Source organism: Neoarius graeffei, chromosome 11 (assembly GCF_027579695.1).
Source record: "Neoarius graeffei isolate fNeoGra1 chromosome 11, fNeoGra1.pri, whole genome shotgun sequence".
Taxonomy (NCBI): domain Eukaryota; kingdom Metazoa; phylum Chordata; class Actinopteri; order Siluriformes; family Ariidae; genus Neoarius; species Neoarius graeffei.
In genome coordinates, this window is record NC_083579.1 from 655,677 (window position 1) to 679,104 (window position 23,428).

At 44.4% G+C, this 23,428-nt stretch overlaps 1 protein-coding gene across 2 annotated transcripts in view; it reads right to left on the bottom strand.

The window, feature by feature from the left end:
* Positions 1 to 23,428, bottom strand: part of LOC132894017 (zinc finger protein 551-like) — a 67,261-nt gene extending 43,833 nt beyond the window's left edge. Inside the window, exons 1-3 of one of the 2 annotated variants that reach the window (XM_060933202.1) lie at positions 23,316 to 23,428; positions 22,416 to 22,486; positions 14,766 to 14,937 (exon numbers count right to left, since the gene is read on the bottom strand). In XM_060933202.1, coding sequence (XP_060789185.1) covers positions 14,766 to 14,937; positions 22,416 to 22,486; positions 23,316 to 23,376 — 304 coding nt within the window. In that variant the 5' untranslated portion in view covers positions 23,377 to 23,428. Of the gene's footprint in view, positions 1 to 14,765; positions 14,938 to 22,415; positions 22,487 to 23,315 lie in introns of those variants that run through there. The other variant, XM_060933203.1, reaches the window with a different exon arrangement.

Genomic DNA, 23,428 nt, shown 5'->3' on the forward strand with positions numbered 1-23,428 from the left:
CGTGAGACCTCGAGTGACGGACAATTGGTGGTGTACTTGTTTCAAGTGCGAAGTAATGCAGACCGAGGTTGAATGCTACTGTTGCCAAGAATGGGACCTCGTTATGCCACGGATGCAAGACATTTCGATTGACGAGGAGGCCGACGCGTCAGCATCTGTCTGCATCACCAACAATAAGGATTTACCTGCGCTCCTGACTGCGGGTGTCCTGGAGACATTTTTCCACATCCCGAAAATCAACTGGAAGAAGCGCCCCAGACCAGCTGGACCCGATGGCCAGTTGTCTGCAGAGTGAGTGTTATTACCCTACTGTACAAGAGCTCAATTATATTGTATGGCGTAATATTTTATTAGTCTGAGCCCTGCAGTAGGTTACTGCAACCTACAGTCAAAACATGAATCATTGAATGAATCTAATGATAATCATATACATACCATAACATTTTATTGGTGACGCATATCTTTATTATTATTGTGTATCCCCAAGTCATTTATGTTGCAATTTCATGTTTGAAGCAAAGCTTTTATCCTGAGCATCACCTTGTTTGCGTTTGCGTCTGGTCTGAGCTCGCTGCTAAACACTGTCGAACAACTAATGAAAGTTGTTGGCTAGCTCGCACACAACTGTTAACAGTGACAGCGCGCACTGATCGCTATTGAGAGAAAGTAGCCCCAAGCAATTACAAGGTGTGACTTTTTGGACTACAAGGGTTTTGTTATGCTAATAAATCACTCATTCGAACACGAACTGTTTTGAGAAGAAAAACGTGTTACTTTGCAGACCCCAGGAAACCTGCCGGAACTACTTGTGCACTGACCAACACTGGACAATATCTAGGCTCACAGAACACTGTCGGGGGTAAGTCAGTGTGGATGCACGACACTGCTGACGGGGATACCATATAGATTCATGTCAAAAATCCCGAACTATCCCTTTAATCCATCTGCGAGAAGAGATGTTACTGCCATGCAGAAACGGTTTAAAAATATGGTCCAAGAAGCAAAAAAAGAAATTTTCAAATGTAAAATCACCCCCACTTGAGGAGGGGGTTTGAAGAAACTAAAAGTAACCACCGAAATGGTCATCAACATTTATGGCGACGAGTCGCCCTTATTCTGGGGAGTGAAAGGAGGAAAGGAGAGCAGAGTAACCGGCTTCGCCAGACCCAGCAGCAACTCCCTTAGCAACGTTGCTAGCAACGTTGAAGCTGAGGCTCCTTCACCCTCGGAGTTGTCATCACCCAGTACCTGCGCGGATGTGACACTACACGAAGAGCCTACCGATCAGGAGGAAATTACAGGTAGAGTCTTGTTTAAGTTATAAACGTTGTCAAGTGGGGTTTTATTGTCATTTCAGCATAAACAGTAGGGGAGATTATGTTCCCACAGCACTGAGCTAAGCTACAGTTACCTTGCGATGGCGAAATAGCTATTCCACTCGGTTGATACCAAGGTCTGTTACTAAACGATGGAACATAGGTTTGACCCATAGACTATACAGTCGTTGGTTTGACCAACATAGATTTAAATTCTGCTACAGTAGGTAGTACACGTAAAGAAAGACGTTTGGAACAAGCTGACCTAAATACTATGTTGTGGTGTGACTACAGTTTCTAATAATGAAAACCTTGGTCTGATTTTTTTTTTTAAGTTTCCTTGGTCCCTGAACTGGTTGTGGAGGACTCCCAGACATCTGCCACCACCAGAACCACCACCAAGGCCATGGTGCTTGACAAGCAATACAACAAGATTGAGGTCTTGCAGCTCCAAAAGGAAAGACTGCAACTTAAATTGAAGAGACTCGCGCAGATGGAGTGATGTAGTAATGTGTGTGTGTGTGTGTGTGTGTGTGTGTATGAGAGAGAGAGATAAGTGATGAGTGGTGATGTAATTATATGCATAAATGAATTGATATATTTATATTATTTATAAGTAATAAAATGAATAAGCTAGCATTACACTGTTTGTTCTTTATTGAATACTTCATAGTTAGATTATAATAGCCTAAATTTGTGTATTACATACTTGCAATGTACTTCACTGCCTTAACATTTCAAGCTTTCTTGTAGTTATTGACATTAATGGCAGTTATGGCTTGACTGTTTTTTTTAATTAAATTTTATTCATTTAAGAAAGTATGTCCAGTAATAATAGTAACAATAGTAATAATAATAATAATAATAATAATAATAATATTAATAATAACAACAACAACAGCAACAATAGTAATAATAACAAGAACAACACTATAATAATAATAAACACACACACACACACACACACACACACTGATTCACACACTATTTCGCTAACACACAATGCAAGTGGTCTTTAGTTTCTGTTGGAGATTGGTCAGTCTTGTGCATTGAAGATTCTCTCCACATACATTTGGCACACAAATCGACCAGCTCCTTGCTGGTCCTCTTCATCCTCTCTGTCCTCTACGCTGTGATGGACATAGCCCTTAGACCCATATTAGACTGGGGGGAGGGTGTCTTACTTTTTAAGCCTAAAATTAGACTTAAAAAATTAGTCTTAACTTTTGTGAAACTGTCTTACTTGCATTAGACTGGTCTATAAAGAAACTTAAGACCAATCTTAACCCATAGACCAGTCTAAACTACTTCAGTGAAACCGGCTGCTGGTTTGCCCCAGAGTCAATGAGGGTTTTGACAGATTGAATCTTATTCTGAAAAACTATTTTGATGGTAAAGGCTGCCCTCTTTGAATGTGTTGAGACACCCATGTGTATTCCTGTAGCTACCGGTGGGCAGACCCCTTTTAACAAGCAGAGAAAGATAAAATGTCCAGACTGTCCACAGTAAAAGTAGGAACTAGTCTCACGTCAGCACCTTCTTCCCTCCAGAGTTACCCAGGTCCTGCCTAATTGCGTGGGCTCTGGTTTGGCAGAGGTGGCACCATCCAGTTGAGGGGTGACAGTCCTAGGCTTTAACCTACGGCTTCTTCTCCGACTCCACAGCTGTAAGCGATTGTCCACCCGGCTGGCAAGATCCACCAGGCCATCCAAGCTTTCAGGAAGGCCATGAGGCACAATCTCATCCAAAATGGCATGATTAAGTCCATGAAAAAAAAGGTGTCATATAAGGCACTAGCATCCCAATCCACTGCCACAGCCAGAGTCTGCAACTCAATGGCAAAATCGTGAACTGGTCTACCTCCTTGTTTCAGTCCCATTAGCCATCTAGCCACCCCCCTGCCCTTGCAAGATTGGTCAAAAACCTTCTGCATTTCTTCCAAAAACTCCTTAAAACTTGATCAGGGAGCCTTGACATCCCAAACCACTATGCCCCACTAGCATGCCTTTCATGGTAAACACGTGAGGACATGCACTACACAAGAGCTCTCAGAAGGGAAGGCAGACGCTTGAAGTTCCAGAGCTAAGGAGCATTGAGAGAGGAGTGAATAGCATGTCCCAGGCTCACCATCATACAGCTGAGGAGCAGGCAGCCAGGGCTTTCAGAGGTGGAAATGCAGGTGCCACCAGTGAGCTGACAGGCATCGGTATTGGTCGGCCAGTGATAGAAGCCTGAAGGCTCTCCATCTGGGAGGAGAGTCTTTGCAGAGTCTCAGTGATGGTCATGCCGTGGTGGACTGCTATGATCTCTTGCTGATGGGCTCCAAGCTTTGAGCCCTGTTTAACTAATGCAGCCTTGAACACGTCATAGACTGCTGGGTCCATAATGAGGCGGAAATATTCTGTTACGGCCCGAAAGTTGCTGGTGCAGATGAGCACATGATAAGCAGCTACAGTAATCACAGAGAAGAGGACCAAGATGTACCTTGGTGAGGCTTTGTAGTGAAGACTCCGCAAGGGAGAGCACAGGTTGGGATCAGTTTCAGGAAACACAGTTAATATAGCCAGAGCGAGAATCCCAGAACAGCAGGCAAAACTCTTAATCCAAAAACAGAGTGCAGAGTCAAAAAAAAACAGAACTTAAACAGAGTGTCAGTAAACCCGCTGAACCTGTCCAAACTACAAACATGGACATCATGGACTACACTTCCCACAGGGCCCTCTGTCTCCCGACTACTGAGATCAGCTGTCACTCATTATTCCAATTAGTCCCCCTGCCTATATAAACCTCTCACTCCACTTCAATGCGAAGTATCATTCTACCTTCTACAGTTCATACCAAACCTTGTTATTTTCTGACTGACTCTCGTTCTTCTGACTCTTGCTTCCCTATTTTCCATTTACTCTCTTTGTCTATTACCTTTAATGTCGTTTGCCGATCGCCCGACCTTCGCTAGTTCTATGACTCTGATTCTTGCCTCACATTTTGGCTCTGACGCTGTCTACTCCTTGTTGCTGTTCTGCATTTACATCCGTAAGTGCCTGCACCGTGACAGGATACTTCGCCACCATGGATGTAGTGGAAGAAGCAAAGCGAACTGCTCTCAACGTCCAAGGATGCTTATTAGGAGAGCATCAGTAGATGCTAGCCGACCTCAACACCAGAATATCCCAGCTAGCAACTGTGATGTCGCAGGCCCTCATAACGCGTCCTGAGTCATCGACGAGCTCAGCGCTACAACTCCGGAGAAGTTCGCTCGCCTGTAAAGGCTTCCTTCTTCAATGCTCCATCTATTTCACGACTCTACCTAGCATATCTGACGAGCACAAGTTTGCCAAATTTCTCTCCTTCCTTACGGGAAAATCGTTGTGATGGGCCAGCGTGGTTTGGAGTAAGGGCGGCAAGCCAACAAAATCTTATGAACAATTTCTCACTCTGTTCAAAAGAGTTTTTGATCACAAACCCAAGGGGATTGAAGTAGGTGAAAGTTTACTCACCATATCACAGGGCTCCAAAAGCGTGGCCGAGTATGCTATGGAATTCAGAACACTGGCAGCCGCTAGCGGATGGAATGATCCCACGCTGAAGGCCGTATTTTGCCAAGGTTTGTGCCCTGAAATTCTGCGTGAACTCACCTGCCGTGATGAACAACTCACGCCCGATTCTCTCATTGACCTTGCGATCCACCTAAGCAATCTCTTGGCTCATCGACCCTCTCTACAGGAGAGTATTAAACCGGAGCCTATTTCCGAGGAAAGTTCTGCCATGGACGTCTCACGCACTCGGTTAACTCATTCTGAACCTGCCAGAAGAAGAAAAGAGGGACTATGCTTCTACTGCGGTAGCCCTGAACATCAGCTCAATAACTGTCTCATTCGTCCTCCTCGCAACGTAAGTCCTATAAGAAGGTTCAATTCCAAATCGTTCAAGGTTCCAGTTCTTTTAAAGTTGGCTACTTCTACTCATATCCTTTCTGCTTTCATTGATTCAGGGGCAGAGAGGAACTTCAGCAACTCAATTGTGCAGAAGTTCAACTTGCCAAACAACACCACTGCACACTGCGCGCAGCATTCAGGCCATCGATGGAGGATCAATAGGAGATGGTTTTGTCACTCTATGCACAACTCCTCTCTGCATCCAAGTGGGTGCAATTCATTCAGAACTCATTTCGCTCTACGTCACTACCACCATAAGTCATGATCTTATCCTTGGCAACCCTTGGCTCCAGTTTCACAACCCTTTCATCTCATGGCAGAACAAGGATATTCTACAGTGGTCTCCTGCATGCTTTCAGGGCTGCATTACTCGACCTCAAGTCACTCTCGCACCCACCTCTGTGGAGAGCCCCCAGCCTGACACCCTTGACAACGTTCCTGAATGTTATCTGGACCTCAAGGAGGTTTTCAGTAAAGGAAAGGCCTGTGGTCTACTGCCTCACAGACCATATGACTGCGCTATTGACCTCCTGCCAGGCATGTCACCACCTTGGGGACATATATACCCTCTGTCTCAGAAAGAACAAGCAGCTATGGAGGAGTACATTCAGGAGGATCTCAAGCAGGGTTACATCCGCCCTTCTAGGTCTCTAGCCTCAGCAGGCTTGACTTTTTTTGTGGAAAAATGAGGCGGGGGTCTTTGCCCACGTATTGACTACAGGGGATTTTAGCAGGTATCAGTGAAATACCCTTATCCACTTCCTGTGGTTCCCGCAGCCCTAGAACAACTTCGATCAGCAAGGATCTTCTCAAAACTAGATCCACGCAGCACGTACAGTCTTATCAGGATCAAGGAGGGAGATGAATGGAAAACTGTATTCAGCACCACTGCTGGTCACTTCAACTACCGGGTAATGCCGTATGGCCCTTCTTCGGTGCCCAGTGTGTTCCAGCGCTTCATCAATGACGTGCTATGGGACATGCTGGGTCGGTGTGCTATTGCATATATCGATGACATCCTAATATATTCCCCAGATGAAGAGAGCCATCAAGTGCATGTGAGAACAGTTCTACAACACTTGCTCCAGAATCATCTCTGTGTGAAAGCAGAAAAATGCAAGTTCCATCAAACACGTATTTCCTTCCTTGGATATGTCATCAGTGCCGAGGGGGTTTGCATGGACTCGTCAAAGGTCTCTGCAGTTACGTCTCAGCCCATTCCCACGTCCGTCAAAGAACATCAATGCTTTCTAGGTTTTGCAAACTTCTATCGCCGGTTTATCAGAAGGTTCAGTTCTATCGCCGCCCGCTTAATGGCACTCCTCAAGAAGGGACCCAAGGAGCTTCAGTGGAACCTTGCATCAGAGGAGGCTTTCTGTTGTCTCAAGAAAGCGTTCACCTCGGCCCCCATCCTACAGCATCCTGACCCTTCCAAGCCGTTCACACTGGAAGTTGATGCCTCCAACACGGGGGTGGGGGCAGTTCTCTCCCAACGCTTCCGGGAGAAGCAGAAACTTCATCCAGTGGCCTTCTTTTTGAGGAAACTCTCACCAGCAGAAAGAAATGATGACATAGGAAATCGGGAGCTACTCGCAATTACGCTGTCCCTCGAAGAATGGCGCCATTGATTGGAAGGTGTCAATTACCCGTTCATAATCCTAACAGACCATAAGAACTTAGAATATCTCCGGAAGGTTAAGCGGTTAAACCCCCGTCAAGCCAGATGGGCCCTCTTCTTCACTAGATTCAATTTCACCATCTCTTTCTGCCCTGACTCCAAGAATCCTAAGGCTGATGCTCTCTCACGAATCTTTGTTCCTCCTCATCAGGACTCCACTGCCCATCCCATTCTCCCTTCCCAATGCTTCCTCCAGTCCATCACTTGGGACTTAGACAGAGAAATCAGAGACTCTCAACCTCAACAACTCCCCGAGAACCTTCCACCTGGTCTACTATATGTACCCAAGCAACTCAGAAGCAGACTCATCACATGGGCACATGCATTACCCGCCACAGGACACCTAGGCAGCCATTGCACCCATCAGATGCTTCGAAACAAATATTGATGAGAAAACAGGCTCACTGAGATCAACCAGTGTTATGGGCGGCTCAAAAACGTAACAACACCAAAAAAAAAAACCCAAAAAACAAATTCAAAATACCATGGGTCTTTTATCAAAAACACTTGCAAGTTCACAATCACAGAAAACCAAACGCACACAACAAGCGGCCAATGTGAAGCCTAATGCTCACGGGCAACTAACAACTGAGGGAAGTCCAATAAATAAGGGCGCAGGTGAGCTCATCCCGCCAGGTGGCAATCAGGCAATCAGTGCAACCGCGCCCAGGAGCACTCGCAGTCGTCACCATAGACCGTATGGTCATCACACGCCCCCCCCCCTTTCAAAAAACGCAGAGCCCTCTGGATCGTAGCTTTTTTTTTTCCACAGTTTCCTGCATCAGAACAGCGCCTGCTCCGACGTTGCTGGCATCAACCTGTAATACAAAAGGCTTATCAAAACGTGGGGCAGACAGAACAGGAGCAGAACACAGAATTGACTTGACATTTTCAAAAGCCATTTGACAGCCAGAAGTCCACACATTTTTCTCCATCCCTCAAAAGATTAGTCAATGGTGCTACCACGGTGGCAAAATTCTTACAAAAACATCTGTAAAACCCCACTAAACCCAAAAATCTCCGCAAATCTTTTTTTGTAATTGGGGGTGGGTACTGTTGAATAGCCATAATTTTAACATCAACAGGGCGCACTTCACCCTTGCCAACAACTTTGCCGAGGTAAGTCACAGTCCCTCTGGCAAATTCACATTTGGATAAGTTCACCGTCAACTGTGCCTCAATCAAGCGATCAAACACTGATTTGAGCCTCTGCAGATGTGATTCCCAAGTGTCACTGACCAAAATTAAATCGTCCAAATAAACGGCACAGCCCTCTAACCCCGAAATTACCCGATTCATAAGCCGCTGAAACGTGGCGGGCGCATTTCTCAGACCGAAACTCATAACGGTGTAAGGATATAATCCAAACGGGGTGATAAAGGATGATATTTCCCTGGCCCTTGGTGTTAACGGCACCTACCAATATCCCTTCAAGAGATCAAGTTTCGTTACAAACCTGGCAGAGCCCACTGAATCCACACAATCCTCAATACGAGGCAAAGGAAAACTATCTCCTTTGGTGACACTATTCACTTTCCTAAAGTCTGTGCAGAATCTAACCGTTTTGTCGGGCTTCTCTACCAGGATGCATGGAGACGCCCACTCCGAAAAGGAAGGTACAGCAAGGTTATTATCAATCAGGTATTTAATTTCAGTTTCCAAGACTTTGCGTTTTTCTGGTGACACTCTATAAAAGTGTTGTCTAATAGGGGCAGAGTCAGTAACATCAATATCATGCTCCATCCAGGTGGTTCGAGACGGAATGTCTCCAAACAGGTCGGGATATTTACATATCAGATGGATTAACTCCCCCCATTGGGGTTCAGGTATGTACACAAATATCCCCTCCAACTGCGACAAACACTCAGAGTTCTTCAAACGCCCACGAAGAATGCCATCATTTGGATTGACAATTTCATCACCAGTTTCTCCAGCAAAAACAGGAGCAGAGGTTAAGACTGGCTTGGTGCACATAGACTCATAAAAAGGCTTCATCAAATTTACATGATACAACGTAGAGTCATTTTCTTTTGTGCGCTCTCCAGATTTGTTCTTGCTATATCCCGAGCCCTGGACAACCTGTCCTTAAACCCAAGCACATAACCTTCAACATTGGTGGGCGGTACAACAGGTTTACCTACATCCCCCAAAACTGACAAAAGTCCCCGCACCTTGTGACCGAACACCAAATCATTCAGGCTAAACCCAGTACTCTCCTGCACAACTTCGTGAGCAGCCAGCATGAGCCACGGTAGTGACTCCTCCCAGTCTGCATCCAGCTGCACGCAGTAAGCGCGGAGGAGAGATTTCATAGACTGATGGAATCTTTCAACGGAACCCTGTGACTGTGCATGATATGCTGTGGATGTAAGGTGTTCTATGCGCAGTTGTTTTAGGACATCAGCAAACACACGGGAAGTAAAATTAGACCCGCGGTCACTTTGCACAAATCTTGGAATGCCAAAAACAGACATAAACTGAATTAAAGCTCGTAGTACCGCTTTCGTAGAGATAGTGCGGAAAGGAAAAGCGAAAGGATAACGAGTGTTCAAGCACATTAGCGTAAAAATATAATTACTACCATTCTTCGACCTAGGCAGTGGACCTACACAATCAATAACAATGTGCTCAAAAGGTTCCCCAACAGCTACAATTGGGCGCAAAGGCACGGGTTTGAGCGTTTGATTTAGCTTACTAGTGATCTGACAGGTATAGCATGTCTTTATATACGCGGACACATCCTTTTTTACGCGCGGCCAAAAAAAAGTTCTAAGAACTCGATCATACGTCTTCTTCACGCCCCCATGACCGCACTGGTCATGCGCAACCTGCAATACGGAATTTCGAAATTGAGCAGGAACTACCACCTGGACATAGGCATCCCCCACAAACACCTCCCCTTGCTGTACTCACTTACGGAAGAGAACCCCATTATCCAGGAAGTACCCCCTTGCTACTCCCAATGCATCTGTGGGGGACAAAACGTTCTTAAACAAAATCAGCCAACCCTGGATCACCAGCCTGTGCATTGCGCAACTCCTCCCCTGACAAAGGAAAGGGCAGATTAGACAAATCAGGAACACCTAGCACAGACCCCAAACTTTCCCTCTGCACAGCAGTCGGCACCACATGATGATCAGTGCTGCTCATCGACCTTGTCACTGCACAGGCTGGGCTCTCCCCCTCATTACTGGGAGCACAAACAGGTGTACTAGGGGAATCAGACACAATGGGTGAAGGAGCGTCACCCCAAACACGGTGCCCTGCAATTGCATTGCCTAAAATAATATGGACTCCATCCACAGGGAGGGCCGGACGAACCCCGAGGACAATTTCCCCCTGCACAAAATCAGACTGAATATTAATTCTGTGAAGGGGAACAGAAACAGTATTCAAACCAATTCCACGAATTAAAAACATTATCACCAGTGTATGACTGCTCAGAGAAAGGTAGCACAGACTGTAAAATAAACGAATCTACAGCGCCTGTGTCCCGCAGAATTTTCACCGGAACACTGTTCTGACCTGGGAAAAAAAAAAAAAAAACACAGCCATCAGTAATAAAGGGCAAATAGGACATTAAACAATCTTTTGCAAAATCTCTGTCACCCCCCGAGCTCCGTGCACACGACTCAATAGAATGCAAAGACCTAGCTAGTGCATTTGGTTTAACATACTTATAAGTCGAGCGCGGTGGTCTATTTTTTAAGGCGGGGCAATCAACCTTCCAGTGCCCAATTTCGCGACAGTAATTGCATACTAAGTCCGTGGCCTGACTTGACAATGACGTCAAGGGCCCCGGCAATGGTCTACTCGCCCCCTGGGCTGCATTTAACCCAGGCTTACCAACATCATGAGAACTATTTTTATGCTTTAATGTAAATTCATCAGCCAGTTCCGCCGCTTTTTCAGGAGTTTTAGCTTTATGCTCAGAGATAAAGGTAGCTACACGTTCAGGCACAGAAGATTTAAACTGTTCAACTATCATCAAATCAGACAAATCATCAAACGTTTTAATGTCACCAGCAGAGCACCATTGAGTGAAATGCTTGCGCAAATCTCTCACAAACTCCAGATGCGTTTGTCCTACTTCTTTCCTTGCTTGCCGAAATCTCAGGCGGTACGCCTCAGGCACAAGCTCGTATGCCCGCAAAACAGCAGCTTTAACCTTAGAGTAGTCTCTTGCATCCTCCGAGGACAAAGAGGAGTAAGCCTCCTGTGCTTTCCCCTGTAACACACACTGCAGCAACAAACACCTGTGCTCATCGGACCACTTCCTGGTGTCTGCAACACGTTCAAACAAAGTAAAGAATACATCAGAGTCCTTATCATTAAACTGAGGAACCAACCGCAAACTAGATGACACCTCCTTTGAACCCTCTACACCCAATTTACCATCCTTAATTAAATCAAGCTTTCGATATTCCAGGTCTAACTTCGCCTTTTCTAAAGCAATACGGTTAGTTTCTGAAGATTGTCTCAATTTTTCCTGTTCTATCTCCAGCAACAGCAATTCTTTCCTCTGCTCGAACGTCAATATTTCACCTCCAGGTGGCGTCCCCGGAGCGGACTTTGGGCCAGGTTCCTGAAGCAAAATTCCCTTGTCAAGCAAAGCCCCTTTCAGTGACAGCTTAATGCTATCTTTTAATTTACGGTCCGTGTCTGAAATAGGAATCTTGTAATGGGAGGCAATTTGCAACAGTGTTTCTTTAGTGCAACTGTTCAAATACAAGTCACACGGAGTCTCAACAAATGTACTGACATCCATGTTGGAGAAAATAAAAGCGTAAACAAGCACAAATAAAAGTGATCACCCCAACTAACTACAACCCCAAACCCTATTTACACTATACCTAGTCTTCATGCGGTTACAAGAGAGGGGTACTTATGCACTATTACCAGCAGAACGCCGGCCGTGACTGGCAATCAGCAACAGCCTGCGATTCCACAGAAGTGCTCCCTAGCAATGCTCTACTCGCCTTCAGCACAACACTATTATAAAAACAACACGACATGCCTCAAAATGAAACACGCCGCTAGACCTACCCAGGGTTAAATCACATTCATTTGAGCACTGCTTACTCACCTGATAAGACTAAATCTCCAACAATGGACAATCCCACACACTGCACTCACTATCCTCCACACTGACTAAACCAGATGCAAACCAGATACAAAACAACCAATTCAACTAATCGCAAATAGACGAGCCCCCATATGTTAAGTGTGGCTCAAAAACGTAACAACACCAAAAAAAATACCCAAAAACCAAATTCAAAATACCATGGGTCTTTTATTAAAACACTTGCAAGTTCACAATCACAGAAAACCAAACGCACACAATAAGCGGCCAACGTGAAGCCTAATGCTCACGGGCAACTAACAACTGAGGGAAGTCCAATAAATAAGGGCGCAGGTGAGCTCATCCCGCCAGGTGGCAATCAGTGCAACCGCGCCCAGGAGCACTCGCAGTCGTCACCATAGACCGTATGGTCGTCACAACCAGTTCATCGCATCATGTTCGAGCTGCACACAAGCCAAAGTACCCAGAACTCCACCCACCGGTAAGCTCTGTCCCCTCTCGGTGCCTCAAAGACCATGGTCCCACATAGCCATAAACTTCATCACGGACCTTCCTCCCTCACAAAATCACACAACAATTATGGTAACCATTGATCGCTTCTCCAAAGCCCTCAAGCCAATACCCTTACCTGGCATTCCCACTGCAGCCCAAACAGCAGAACTATTATTTCAACACATCTTTCAATACTATGGTCTCCCTGAAGACAATGTAAGTGACAGAGGCTCTCAGGTCATCTCATGCTTCTGGAAGGCCTTCATGGAAAAACTAGGGGTATCTGTCAGTCTCAGTTCTGGTTACCACCCTCAGTCTAGCGGACAAGTCGAGAGAGCCAACCAAGAAATTGGCTGCTTCTTGAGAATCTTTTGCATGCGTAACCAGGGAGATTGGGCACGCTTTCCACCATGGGCCGAGTATGCACAAAACTCCCTCAATCACTCTGCAACCCAACTAACACCGTTCCAGTGCATACTCTGCTACCAGCCGCCTTTATTCCCCTGGAACGACACACCCAACCAGGTTCCAGCCGTCGAAGAGTGGTTCACTCGCAGCCAGGCCGTATGGGAGGAGGTCCACCAATGGATCGAGACTATCAATGCCAAGTACAAGAAGTATGCAGATATGCATCGTGCAGAAACCCCCAACATACAACCCAGGTGACAGAGTGTGGATAGCAACCAGAAAGCTCAGGGAACCCAACTCTTGCAGAAAGCCCCAGCCACGTTATATCGGGCCTTTTAAGGTACTGGACCGCATCAACGAAGTCTTGTACAGGCTAGAACTTCCTCCTCACGGTAGACTATCACCAACATTTCATGTGTCATACCTCAAACCTGCCATCCCGGGGCCTCTCTCTGAGAACTCACCATACCAAGAACATCCAGCTCTCGTCATGGAAGGTGAACCCATCTACCAGGTAAACAAGCTCCCCAACTCTAGACGTAGAAAAGGGCAGATTGAATACCTGGTAGACTGGGAGGGTTATGGGCCCAAAGAACAGAGCTGGGTTCCAGCCAAAGACATCCTACATCCACTCCTCAAGCAAGAATTCCACTCACTACACCCAGACAAACCTGCACCCAGAGGTAGGGGGCATCCTAGAAAGACTATAGCTCCTAGTGGGAGTTCCTCAGGGGGGCTCTGTCAGTAAACCCACTGAACCTGTCCAAAACTACAAAAATGGACACCATGGACTACACTTCCCGCAACTCACAGTGCCCTCTGTCTCCCGAGTACTGAGATCAGCCGTCACTCATTATTCCAATTAGTCCCCTTGCCTATATAAACCACTCACTCCACTTCAATGCGAAGTATCATTCTGCCTTCTACAGTTCATACCAAGCCTTGTTATTTTCTGACTGACTCTCATTCTTCTGACTCTTGCTTCCCTGTTTTCTGTTTGTGCTCTTTCTTTTCCCTTTAACGCTGTTTGCCGATCACCCGACCCTCGCTAGTTCTATAACTCTGATTCTTGTCTCACATTTTGGCCCTGACACTGCCTACTCCTTGTCGCTCTTCTGCGATTACATCTGTAAGTGCCTGCACCGTGACACAGAAAAACGCAAGCGAGACTTGATGTGACGGCGAGTATATTTCCACATTGAGTCGCTACCCATGCCGCATTTATATAAGGTAACTAATGGTGAATGCATAACAGGTGCGCTACTGTAGCGCAGGTGAGAACAGGGAAACCCAGAGTGGACCACATGGAATACAGACACAAAGAATAGGACTTGGAAGTTCCGGGCTGGATCGTGACAGAGAGAATGACTGTTTATAGCTGCTATAACAAATGAGAACAGGAACACAGACATTCAGCAACATTAAATATAGCAATAAATGAACAAAACATGCGATGTATTATTCATTAATAAATTAAAACCTGCAATTGTAGGAAAATCACTGTGGTATAAGGGGAATAAGACACTTTGGACCATGCTGTTTTATGAAATCACCCAGGCATAGCTTGTTTTTATATAACTGCATGAGCCATCAAGTGTTAATCCACACTTTTTTGTTCAGATTGTCGGCACGTGTTTATGTCTGGAATGTATTTAAAGGAAATTTTAAAAATTAATTAGTTTCCCCTCACTCCTAGGTATCTAGGCACCTTCTCAATAAAAACAAAATACAAATTCAATTAGTCACAATTTGGTGACTAAATCTGAGACAGAGGCTACATCCCAAATGACTATTGTACTTTTAGTGCAATCAGCTAGACTGTTACTGAGCTCCAGAGTGGCCTGATGTCTTACAGAGGTAGTCTTTATTGTCAGGCTCTTCCTCTTTAATGGAGAGACTTTCAGGTGGGTTGTCAAGATCATCTCCATGGTTGTTCAGCTCCAGCGTCTCTTCCTTCTTCACACAGACTTCTGATGCTTCGGCTGTCTCTCCATCTGAAGTCTCTGTTTTCATGTCCTCACACAGCTGAGGATCAAATAATAAACACTTATTTAGCAAAAAATATCAGCACTGTTTATAAATCTGCTCATAAGGCTTACTAATCTGAAAACATTGTTTATGCTAGGGATCGACCAATAGGTTTTACTCTGGGCCAATACAGATATCAATAATTAGTAATCAAGGACACCAATAACCAATATTTGGGACAGATATTCATTCACCATAAATTTGATGGTTACATTTTCAAAATTGACAAGAATTAAATTCTTACTCACAATATATAAATGTTTAACATTAGACCACTCTTAGGCATGTACAGGGTTCCCTCTGGGTTCTGAAAAATATTCTCCATTTTTTTCCTTGGAAAATTAAGTCCAATAAGTATTTTTCACTTTTTCTTAGTCTGTATTTTTTCTTAGTTACCGACTTATCAAAATGGACTTAATACAGGTTTATACCAACCAAACTGGCACAATTAAAATATTTGTACAGATACAGGCCTCTCCATTACATATAAAATTTGGGCTCCACTCCAGCCTCTAATAAGAAAGAGGTCCGTTTTGGGGCGCCCTGTGCACCATCAAGCTAAAATAAACATCTTTTAGTTTGAGCTTACTTAAAGCAGATACACAGAGCCTTTATTTTTAAATACATTTCTGAGTGGATAGTATCTCCATCCTTGACTCTTGTATGCTGCATAAATGGGAATAAAAAAATATATATTTTTGAGTTAAAATCGACTGCAAAGTTGGCATTGGAGCTGCCCCGCTGAGCCAGCCAGCCCTGAGTGCGTGACATCATAGCGGTAACCGGTTTAAAGGCCAAGGCCTTTTACAGCTGTAGACCAAAGTCATATAAATAAAAATTTATGGTGAAAGTAAGAAATACCATTACCGACTTGCTCAAGTAAGACTGATTTGACTTGATTGTGGTTTGACTCTCATTAAAACAGGATAGGTGTTATAAGGAGGGAACCCTCCCAAAGGGATCAATAAAGTTCTATCTAATCTAATCTATAACTTATGCAATATACATGTACATGCATGCATTTTCACTGATAAAACGTAAAAGGCTAATTAAATAATCAGATGAACTGAGACCATCACATTCTGAAGCAAATTAAATAACCTTATACCAGTAACTTAAACACACAATACAAGTTACCTGTATTAATCTAAATGCAGGGAAACAACGAGTTGTTTTTGTTGCTTTTTATCCAAATGAGAGTCGGAGCTTACCCGTCTGTGTTCTCACTTCTTCAAGTCTGATCTTGTGGCCGACTGTTTAGAAACAGTCTGACTTTCAGTTGTTTGTTCAGTTCTCTGTTCATTCGCTTCTTCCACATAAGGGCAAGATGGAAGCAACATCCAGTTTAGAAATAAGACAGCTGGTCCATTCATTCTCTCCATACTGCGTATTCCGTCATTACTGCTCGGCTCAGGCAATTACTAAAACCCGGGACGAAACAGGATGTCACCGGTTTTAGCAACAACCACAGGGAGGTCACTGCCCGAGCGAGATGTCCTGTCCCGTTCCGGGTTTTAGCAACAACCCTCGGCTCATGCTCCAGGAGGACTAGTGCAACTGAACTCACTTTAAAAAAATAAAATAAATACTTTCTTTTCTTGTTTTATTTTCCTTTAATTGTTGGTACTGCATCCTCTTTCAACACGGGCTTATAGCCAACGCTCCTCAACAGATCAGAGGTTTTGTACGAGTCTTCAGTAAAATGTGCAGAGCAGAGGAGAGACCACTTCATAGCCGCCCAATATGTCCGTCACTTTCTCGCAAAACGCATCCAAATCTTTGCAGTTTGAACATTCTTGGGCCATGAATGCAACATAAATCCCCTTTCTGTTGTGTTGCTGCACTGGCCAAAACCACATCTACGTGGCATGGCGATAAATTAGCTCAAAATGGAGGATCAGAGTTGCAGTCAGCTCTGTGTTTTAGTATAGCGGAAATAGCGACGAGACCGATAGACTTCCTACTGTGATGTTATGGACGTTAAGGTCATTCACTCAGACTGCTACCTATATGAATTACTTTAATCGTAAAAATTACTATATTAGATTTATTGTTAGCGCTTAAAACTATTCCTGTGCCATTCTTGAGGTCTCAAGGCATTTATAAACGAAAGTGAAGCCATGGCTCTGCGTATATGCTTCAAGGTTATTTTAACATGGAATTATTCAAAAGGGGTATGAGGACTCCCTTTAGCCTTTACTTCAACACAAAACTTGATTTACATTTGATCAGAAGTGAGAAGAGTTTTGGAACAACCAACAGTGAAGAAATTCAATTTTCCCGTTGATTTACAAACCAAACCAACAACCTGGTCCTGAATGTCGCCAAAACCAAGGAGATCATCGTTGACTTCAGGAGGAGCTGGCGCACTCACACACCACTCATCATCAACGACACAGCAGTGGAGAGAGTTAGCAGCACAAAGTTCCTGGGGGTGCAGATAACGGACACTCTGACCTGGTCCCATTACACCGGGGCCCTTGTAAAGAGGGCTCAGAAGCGCATGCACTTTCTGCGCCGGATGAAGAAGGCACATCTCCCCTCTCCAATTCTCACCACTTTCTACAGAGGCACTATAGAGAGCATACTGACTTGCTGCATCTCTGTCTGGTCAGGAGCCTGCAAGGCCTCTGACTGGAAGTCCCTGCAGAGGGTGGTGAAGACAGTGGAGAAAATCCTTGGGACTTCACTTCCTCCAATACAGGATATTGCAGAAAAACACTGCCTGACCAGGGCTTGCAACATCAGTAGAGACACCTCCCACCCCCACTATGGACTGTTCTCGCTGCTGGTTTCTGGAAAGACGCTATGCAGCCTCCGGCGTAGAACAGCCAGGTTCTACAACAGCTTTTTCCCACATGCCATAAGACTGTTGAACCAAATTAACCCTCCCCACCACCTAGGGAATATACTTTATATTCAGGCAATACACTTTATATTGTACAGTGCCTTGAAAAAGTATTCATACCCCTTGAACTTTTTCACATTTTTCCACCTTACAACCATGAACTTAAAAGTTTTTTATTGAGATTTTATGTGATAGACCAACACAGAGTAGCACATAATTGTGAAGTGAAACGAAAATGATAAATGGTCTTCAAAATTTTAAACAAATAAAAATCTGAAAAATGTGGTGTGCATTAGTATTCAGCCCCCTGTACTCTGATACCTCTAAATACAATCCAGTGCAATCAACTGCTTTCAGAAGTCATCTAATTAGTTAATAGAGTCCTACTGTGTGTAATTTACTCTCAGCATAAATAGACTTGTTCTGTGAAGGCCTCAGTGGTTTGTTAGAGAACACTGAAGAACAAACAGCATCATGAAGACCAAAGAACTCACTAGACAGGTCAGGGATAAAGTTCTGGAGAAGTTTAAAGCAGGGTTAGGTTATAAAAAAATGTCCCAAGCTCTGAACGTCTCAAGAAGCACTGTTCAATCCATCATTCAGAAATGGAAAAAGTATGGCACAACTGCAAACCTACCAAGACATGGCCGTCCACCTAAACTGACAGAGCGAGCAAGGAGAGCACTGGTCAGAGAAGCAGCCAAGAGGCCCATGATCACTCTGGAGGAGCTGCAGAAATCCACAGCTCAGGTGGGAGAATCTGTGCACAGGACAACTATAAGTCGTACACTCCACAAATCTGGCCTTTTTGGAAGAGTGGCAAGAAGAAAGCCATTGTTGAAAGACAGGCATAAGAAGTCCCGTTTGCAGTTTGCCAGAAGCCATGTAGGGGACACAGCGAACATGTGGAAGAAGGTGCTTTGGTCAGATGAGACCAAAGTTGAACTTTTTGGCCTAAATGCAAAGCACTATGTGTGGCGGAAAACTAACACTGCTCATCACCCTGCATCCCATCAGAGTTGATGGGAAGATGGATGGAGCTAAATACAGGGCAATCCTGGAAGAAAACCTGTTGGAGGCTGCAAAAGACTTGAGACTGGGAAGGAGATTCACCTTCCAGCAAGACAGTCAGTGCGTTTACATGCACATAGAGAAAATCGAATTTCTGCTGTTGCTCGACTGAAATCGAAGTTCTAAATGCCATGGAAACACCTTAGCTAGGCTGAAATTGAACTGAACTTGATTTCTCGTAATCGAGCTACACGACCTAGATTATGCAATTTTTGCCGAGCTACTTAGTACATGTATACCCTATCGAGCTACGTAGTCGAGCTACTTACTTCAGCACTGCCCCTTCCGGAAGTGACCTTGAGCAAGGTTCCTACTTATTCAGGTGACATTGGGCATACCTAACCACCTGTGTTTTCTTTCCCTCCCCCCCACCCCAAATCTGTCCCTCTGAGTTACATGGAGTCAACAGGAAATCTTTTGGTGGAGACGGTGGGGACCTCGACTGGCTATCGTAGCCTGCAGGGAATCGGCCGTCAGACATTCTGTCGCATGTCCCAGACCCGGTGAAATGTAACTGAATTGTCTTGGCCAGCCCTAAGGGTCCCATCTGCATCTCATCATTGCTGAGGAGTGTGCTCCCATCACCCAATCAAGCATCCAGCCAGAGCAGGTCATGATATATTTTTTACCATATTAACATGCCATTGTGTGTTATGCCTGATGTAAAGACTCTCGTCTCTGCGAGCCTACCACACAGATTTAGTACTTGTCATTTTTAGGGCATACCTAACAACGTGTTTTCTTTCTCTCTCTCTTCCCCCCCCCATCTGTCCCTCTGAGTTACATGTTGATCCTGGGATTGAGATGCTGGCCTTTTCTGCCCCTCGGACCTGCTTGATCCATCCTGGTGCCCTGTGTCTGGTCGGAGTTTTATCGCATCGCTCCTGTGAAGGACGGCCCCATGAGGACAGTTGAGGGTTATACCTGTTAAAACTGTTAATATTATAGTCAGGCTGTCTGTTGTTGCCCAAATGAGGATGGGTTCCCTTTTGAGTCTGGTTCCTCTCGAGGTTTCTTCCTCATGTCGTCTGAGGGAGTTTTTCCTTGCCACTGTCGCCACAGGCTTGCTCATTGGGGATAGATTAGGGATAAAATTAGCTCATGTTTTAAGTCGTTCAAATTCTGTAAAGCTGCTTTGCGACAATGTTTATTGTTAAAAGCGCTGTACAAATAAACTTGATTTGATTTGACGAGTGATGAGACCACAAGCGGGAAACACGACAGCCTCGGTCGGCATGACAACAGTAGTAGCGAGCAGCAGAAGAGGTCAGGAGGAACAAACGAAGAAGAGAAAATGGCGAGCAGAAACGTGCACTTCTGGAGCAATGAGGAGAGAGAGTTCATTCTCATTCAGCTTAAGGAGTTGAATATATTAAAATTCATGGATGGGAGAAAAACGCGCAATGGAGAACACGGAACTGATAACTTTGTTTACACTCTTGAATAGCTCTTCTTCATGACGACAACCGGAAGTGCACCAACACGATGGGCCATGTAGCGCCACCTGTGGCTCGGGTGCACAATGTACCTCACACAATAGCTCAATTTCCTTGTGTGCATGTAAGATTGGATTTCTCTGGCACCCCTGCTGGGACCCTTTGCTCGATTACCGACAGCAGCTCAATTTGGATGTGCATGTAAACGTACTGAGTGACCCTAAACATACAGCCAGAGCTACAATGGAATGGTTTAGATCAAAGAATATTCATGTGTTAGAATGGCCCAGTCAAAGTCCAGACCTAAATCCCATTGAGCATCTGTGGCAAGACTTGAAAATTGCTGTTCACAGACGCTCTCCATCCAATCTGGCTGAGCTTGAAATATTTTGCAAAGAAGAATGGGCAAAAATTTCAGTGTTTAGATATGCAAAGCTGGTAGAGACATACCACAAGAGACTTGCCGCTGTAATTGCAGCAAAAGATGGCTCTACAAAGTATTGACGCAGGGGGGCTGAATACTAATGCACACCACATTTTTCAGATTTTTATTTGTTTAAAATTTTGAAGACCATTTATCATTTTCATTTCACTTCACAATTATGTGCTACTCTGTGTTGGTCTATCACATAAAATCTCAATAAAAAACTTTTAAGTCTGTGGTTGTAAGGTGGAAAAATGTGAAAAAGTTCAAGGGGTATGAATACTTTTTCAAGGCACTGTATATAGGACTTTATACACAGTTTTCTTTTTTATATACATATTTATTTATTCAGGTAATATACTTGCTGCTGTTTCGTTTTGCACTACACTGAGCCAAAGCAACGAAATCTCATTCTGATGTGTATTGTTTGATGCAAATCTGAATGATAATAAAGAAAGTCTAAGTCAAACCCAGAATGACATGGTGTTTTTCATCATTTGTTAGCCCAGGGGTATTTCTAGCTATTGAAACGGTGGTGTAGTGGTTAGCACGGTCGCCTCACAGCAAGAAGGTTCCGGGTTCGAACCCAGCGGCCGGCGAGGGCCTTTCTGTGCGGAGTTTGCATGTTCTCCCCGTGTCTGCGTGGGTTTCCTCCGGGTGCTCCGGTTTCCCCCACAATCCAAAAGACATGCAGTTAGGTTAACATGGGGTGGCCTTGGGCTGAGGTGCCCTTGAGCAAGGTACCGAACCCCTGACTGCTCCCTGGGCGCTGTGATGTGGCTGCCCACTGCTCTGAGCATGTGTTCACTGCTTCAGATGGGTTAAATGCAGAGGATGAATTTCACTGTGCTTGAAGTGTGCATGTGACGAATAAAGGTTTCTTCTTTTTCTGAAAAGACCAAGGGCTAAGCTCAGTTTTCCTGGGACTTGTATTTTTTAAGGGAGATTGGCATTGATAGGTTGGCGAGCTTATATCTAACTTTACAAGAAATATTATCACCCACACACATTCAAAGGTTATGACATCTTTATTACTGATTCTTGTTTACTGATTGTTTACACTATGGCTTCCCACCGTCTCTTCACTGGGGTTGGATTTCGGTATACTTTGGCCCTTAGAATTAGAATAAATCCATCCTTCATTTTTGTGCTGCCTGGCTGACTCTCCTTAAAATTTATATTCATCAGTTTTACAGCTCAACTTGATTCTTGGGGAAATCCCAACAAATAAGTAATAATTAAGGAACAAGCAATTAATTTATTTTTCTACGTTATAGAAAAGACACTAGAATTATAGTGTGCATGCGTCAAGGTGTGTCCCACTGTTGGTGTGGATTGGTTGTAGGTGGGTGGTAGGAATAATGACGCTGGGCTCAACATTGTGATGCCCATTAGCATCACCCATCGGCCCGACCGTAATACAGATTACAGAAGTGTTGGGTGGTTGTACCCGATGCATCATCCACATTCCAAGCAATCCAATAATGCTGTGGGAAGAACACTGGGCCAGACTACAGAAGTGTACCCGTTTGATCACGGTTTTGTCAGATATACACATACATCACAAAAAAAAGGCTTCTGTAGCCAAGGAAACAAGTTTAAGTGCAGATTCTGATAACCATAAACATGTTGAATATCGGCTCAGGTTATGGTCGACCCCTACGTTTTTGTAACACAAATCATTATTAAGCTTTACCTGTGAGGGATCAGGAGCCCCAGACTTCCTTGAGAAGCACTGTCTATCTTCTGCTGAGCTCATTATAACAGCTATAAACAAAACAAACAAACGAAAAAATAATAATAAATAATAACAGTTTATATTTCTAAGAAAATAAATATTTAAAGCGGATCATTAACCTTTAAACCTCTGCATTAAAATTGTTAAAATTTAAGAAACAAAAACAGAATATTGGGATGAAAAAATACTAAGTTGCTAAGTCATTCAGCAAAATTTATACAATCTGTTTTTATCTTGATTAGTGTACGGTGGCCGAAAAGAAAGAGCGTGACTTGGAAGAATGTTCGGATTATTAACCGGCGGCCCCCATCATCCTTTTTCTTTTAAATTAACCGCCCCCATCTCCCCCAGCCCCGCTAAGAGAAACACTGCAACAGAGGAGAACAGCACGACATTACGGATGGAGAAGCAGAGCAGATCTGCACACTAAACTTTTCACTGTATCAGTATACCGGACTCAACTCATTACGAGCTGGACAATTAATATTAATCGCAGACAAAACACTGCGCTGGTGTTCCAGAACTTTCTGCTCAACGCCGTTCCATTAACGTTTTCCGAAAAACTCTCCCCAAATAGCGAAACCTAAATTGCCATTAGCTGTAAACGTAAAAAACAGTGATTACTGATCCAGTCGGTGGGAAGTTTAAGTCTGTAAGCATTAAACGCCGCACTGAAATGGATCGCGTTAGGCTTGTCAATCTAATCGAGCTCTCTCTCCCCTGCGACTGATATCAGAGGATCCGCACACAGCGAACTTAGATAACAGAGTTACACAGCAAGCAAAACTGGACATCATGTTGCATTAAATTACTTTGTTTTGTTCTGCATTTTAAATCATAAAAATGGCAAAAACATACCTGAAGCTTCAAAATTCTCCGGATTTCCTTTGTGTTCCTCTGTCGACACTTCCGTTTCCATCCTCTCTGTTTCCACTGCCAGTTCCCGCCAACCCGCCTGATGGCCAGCGTTG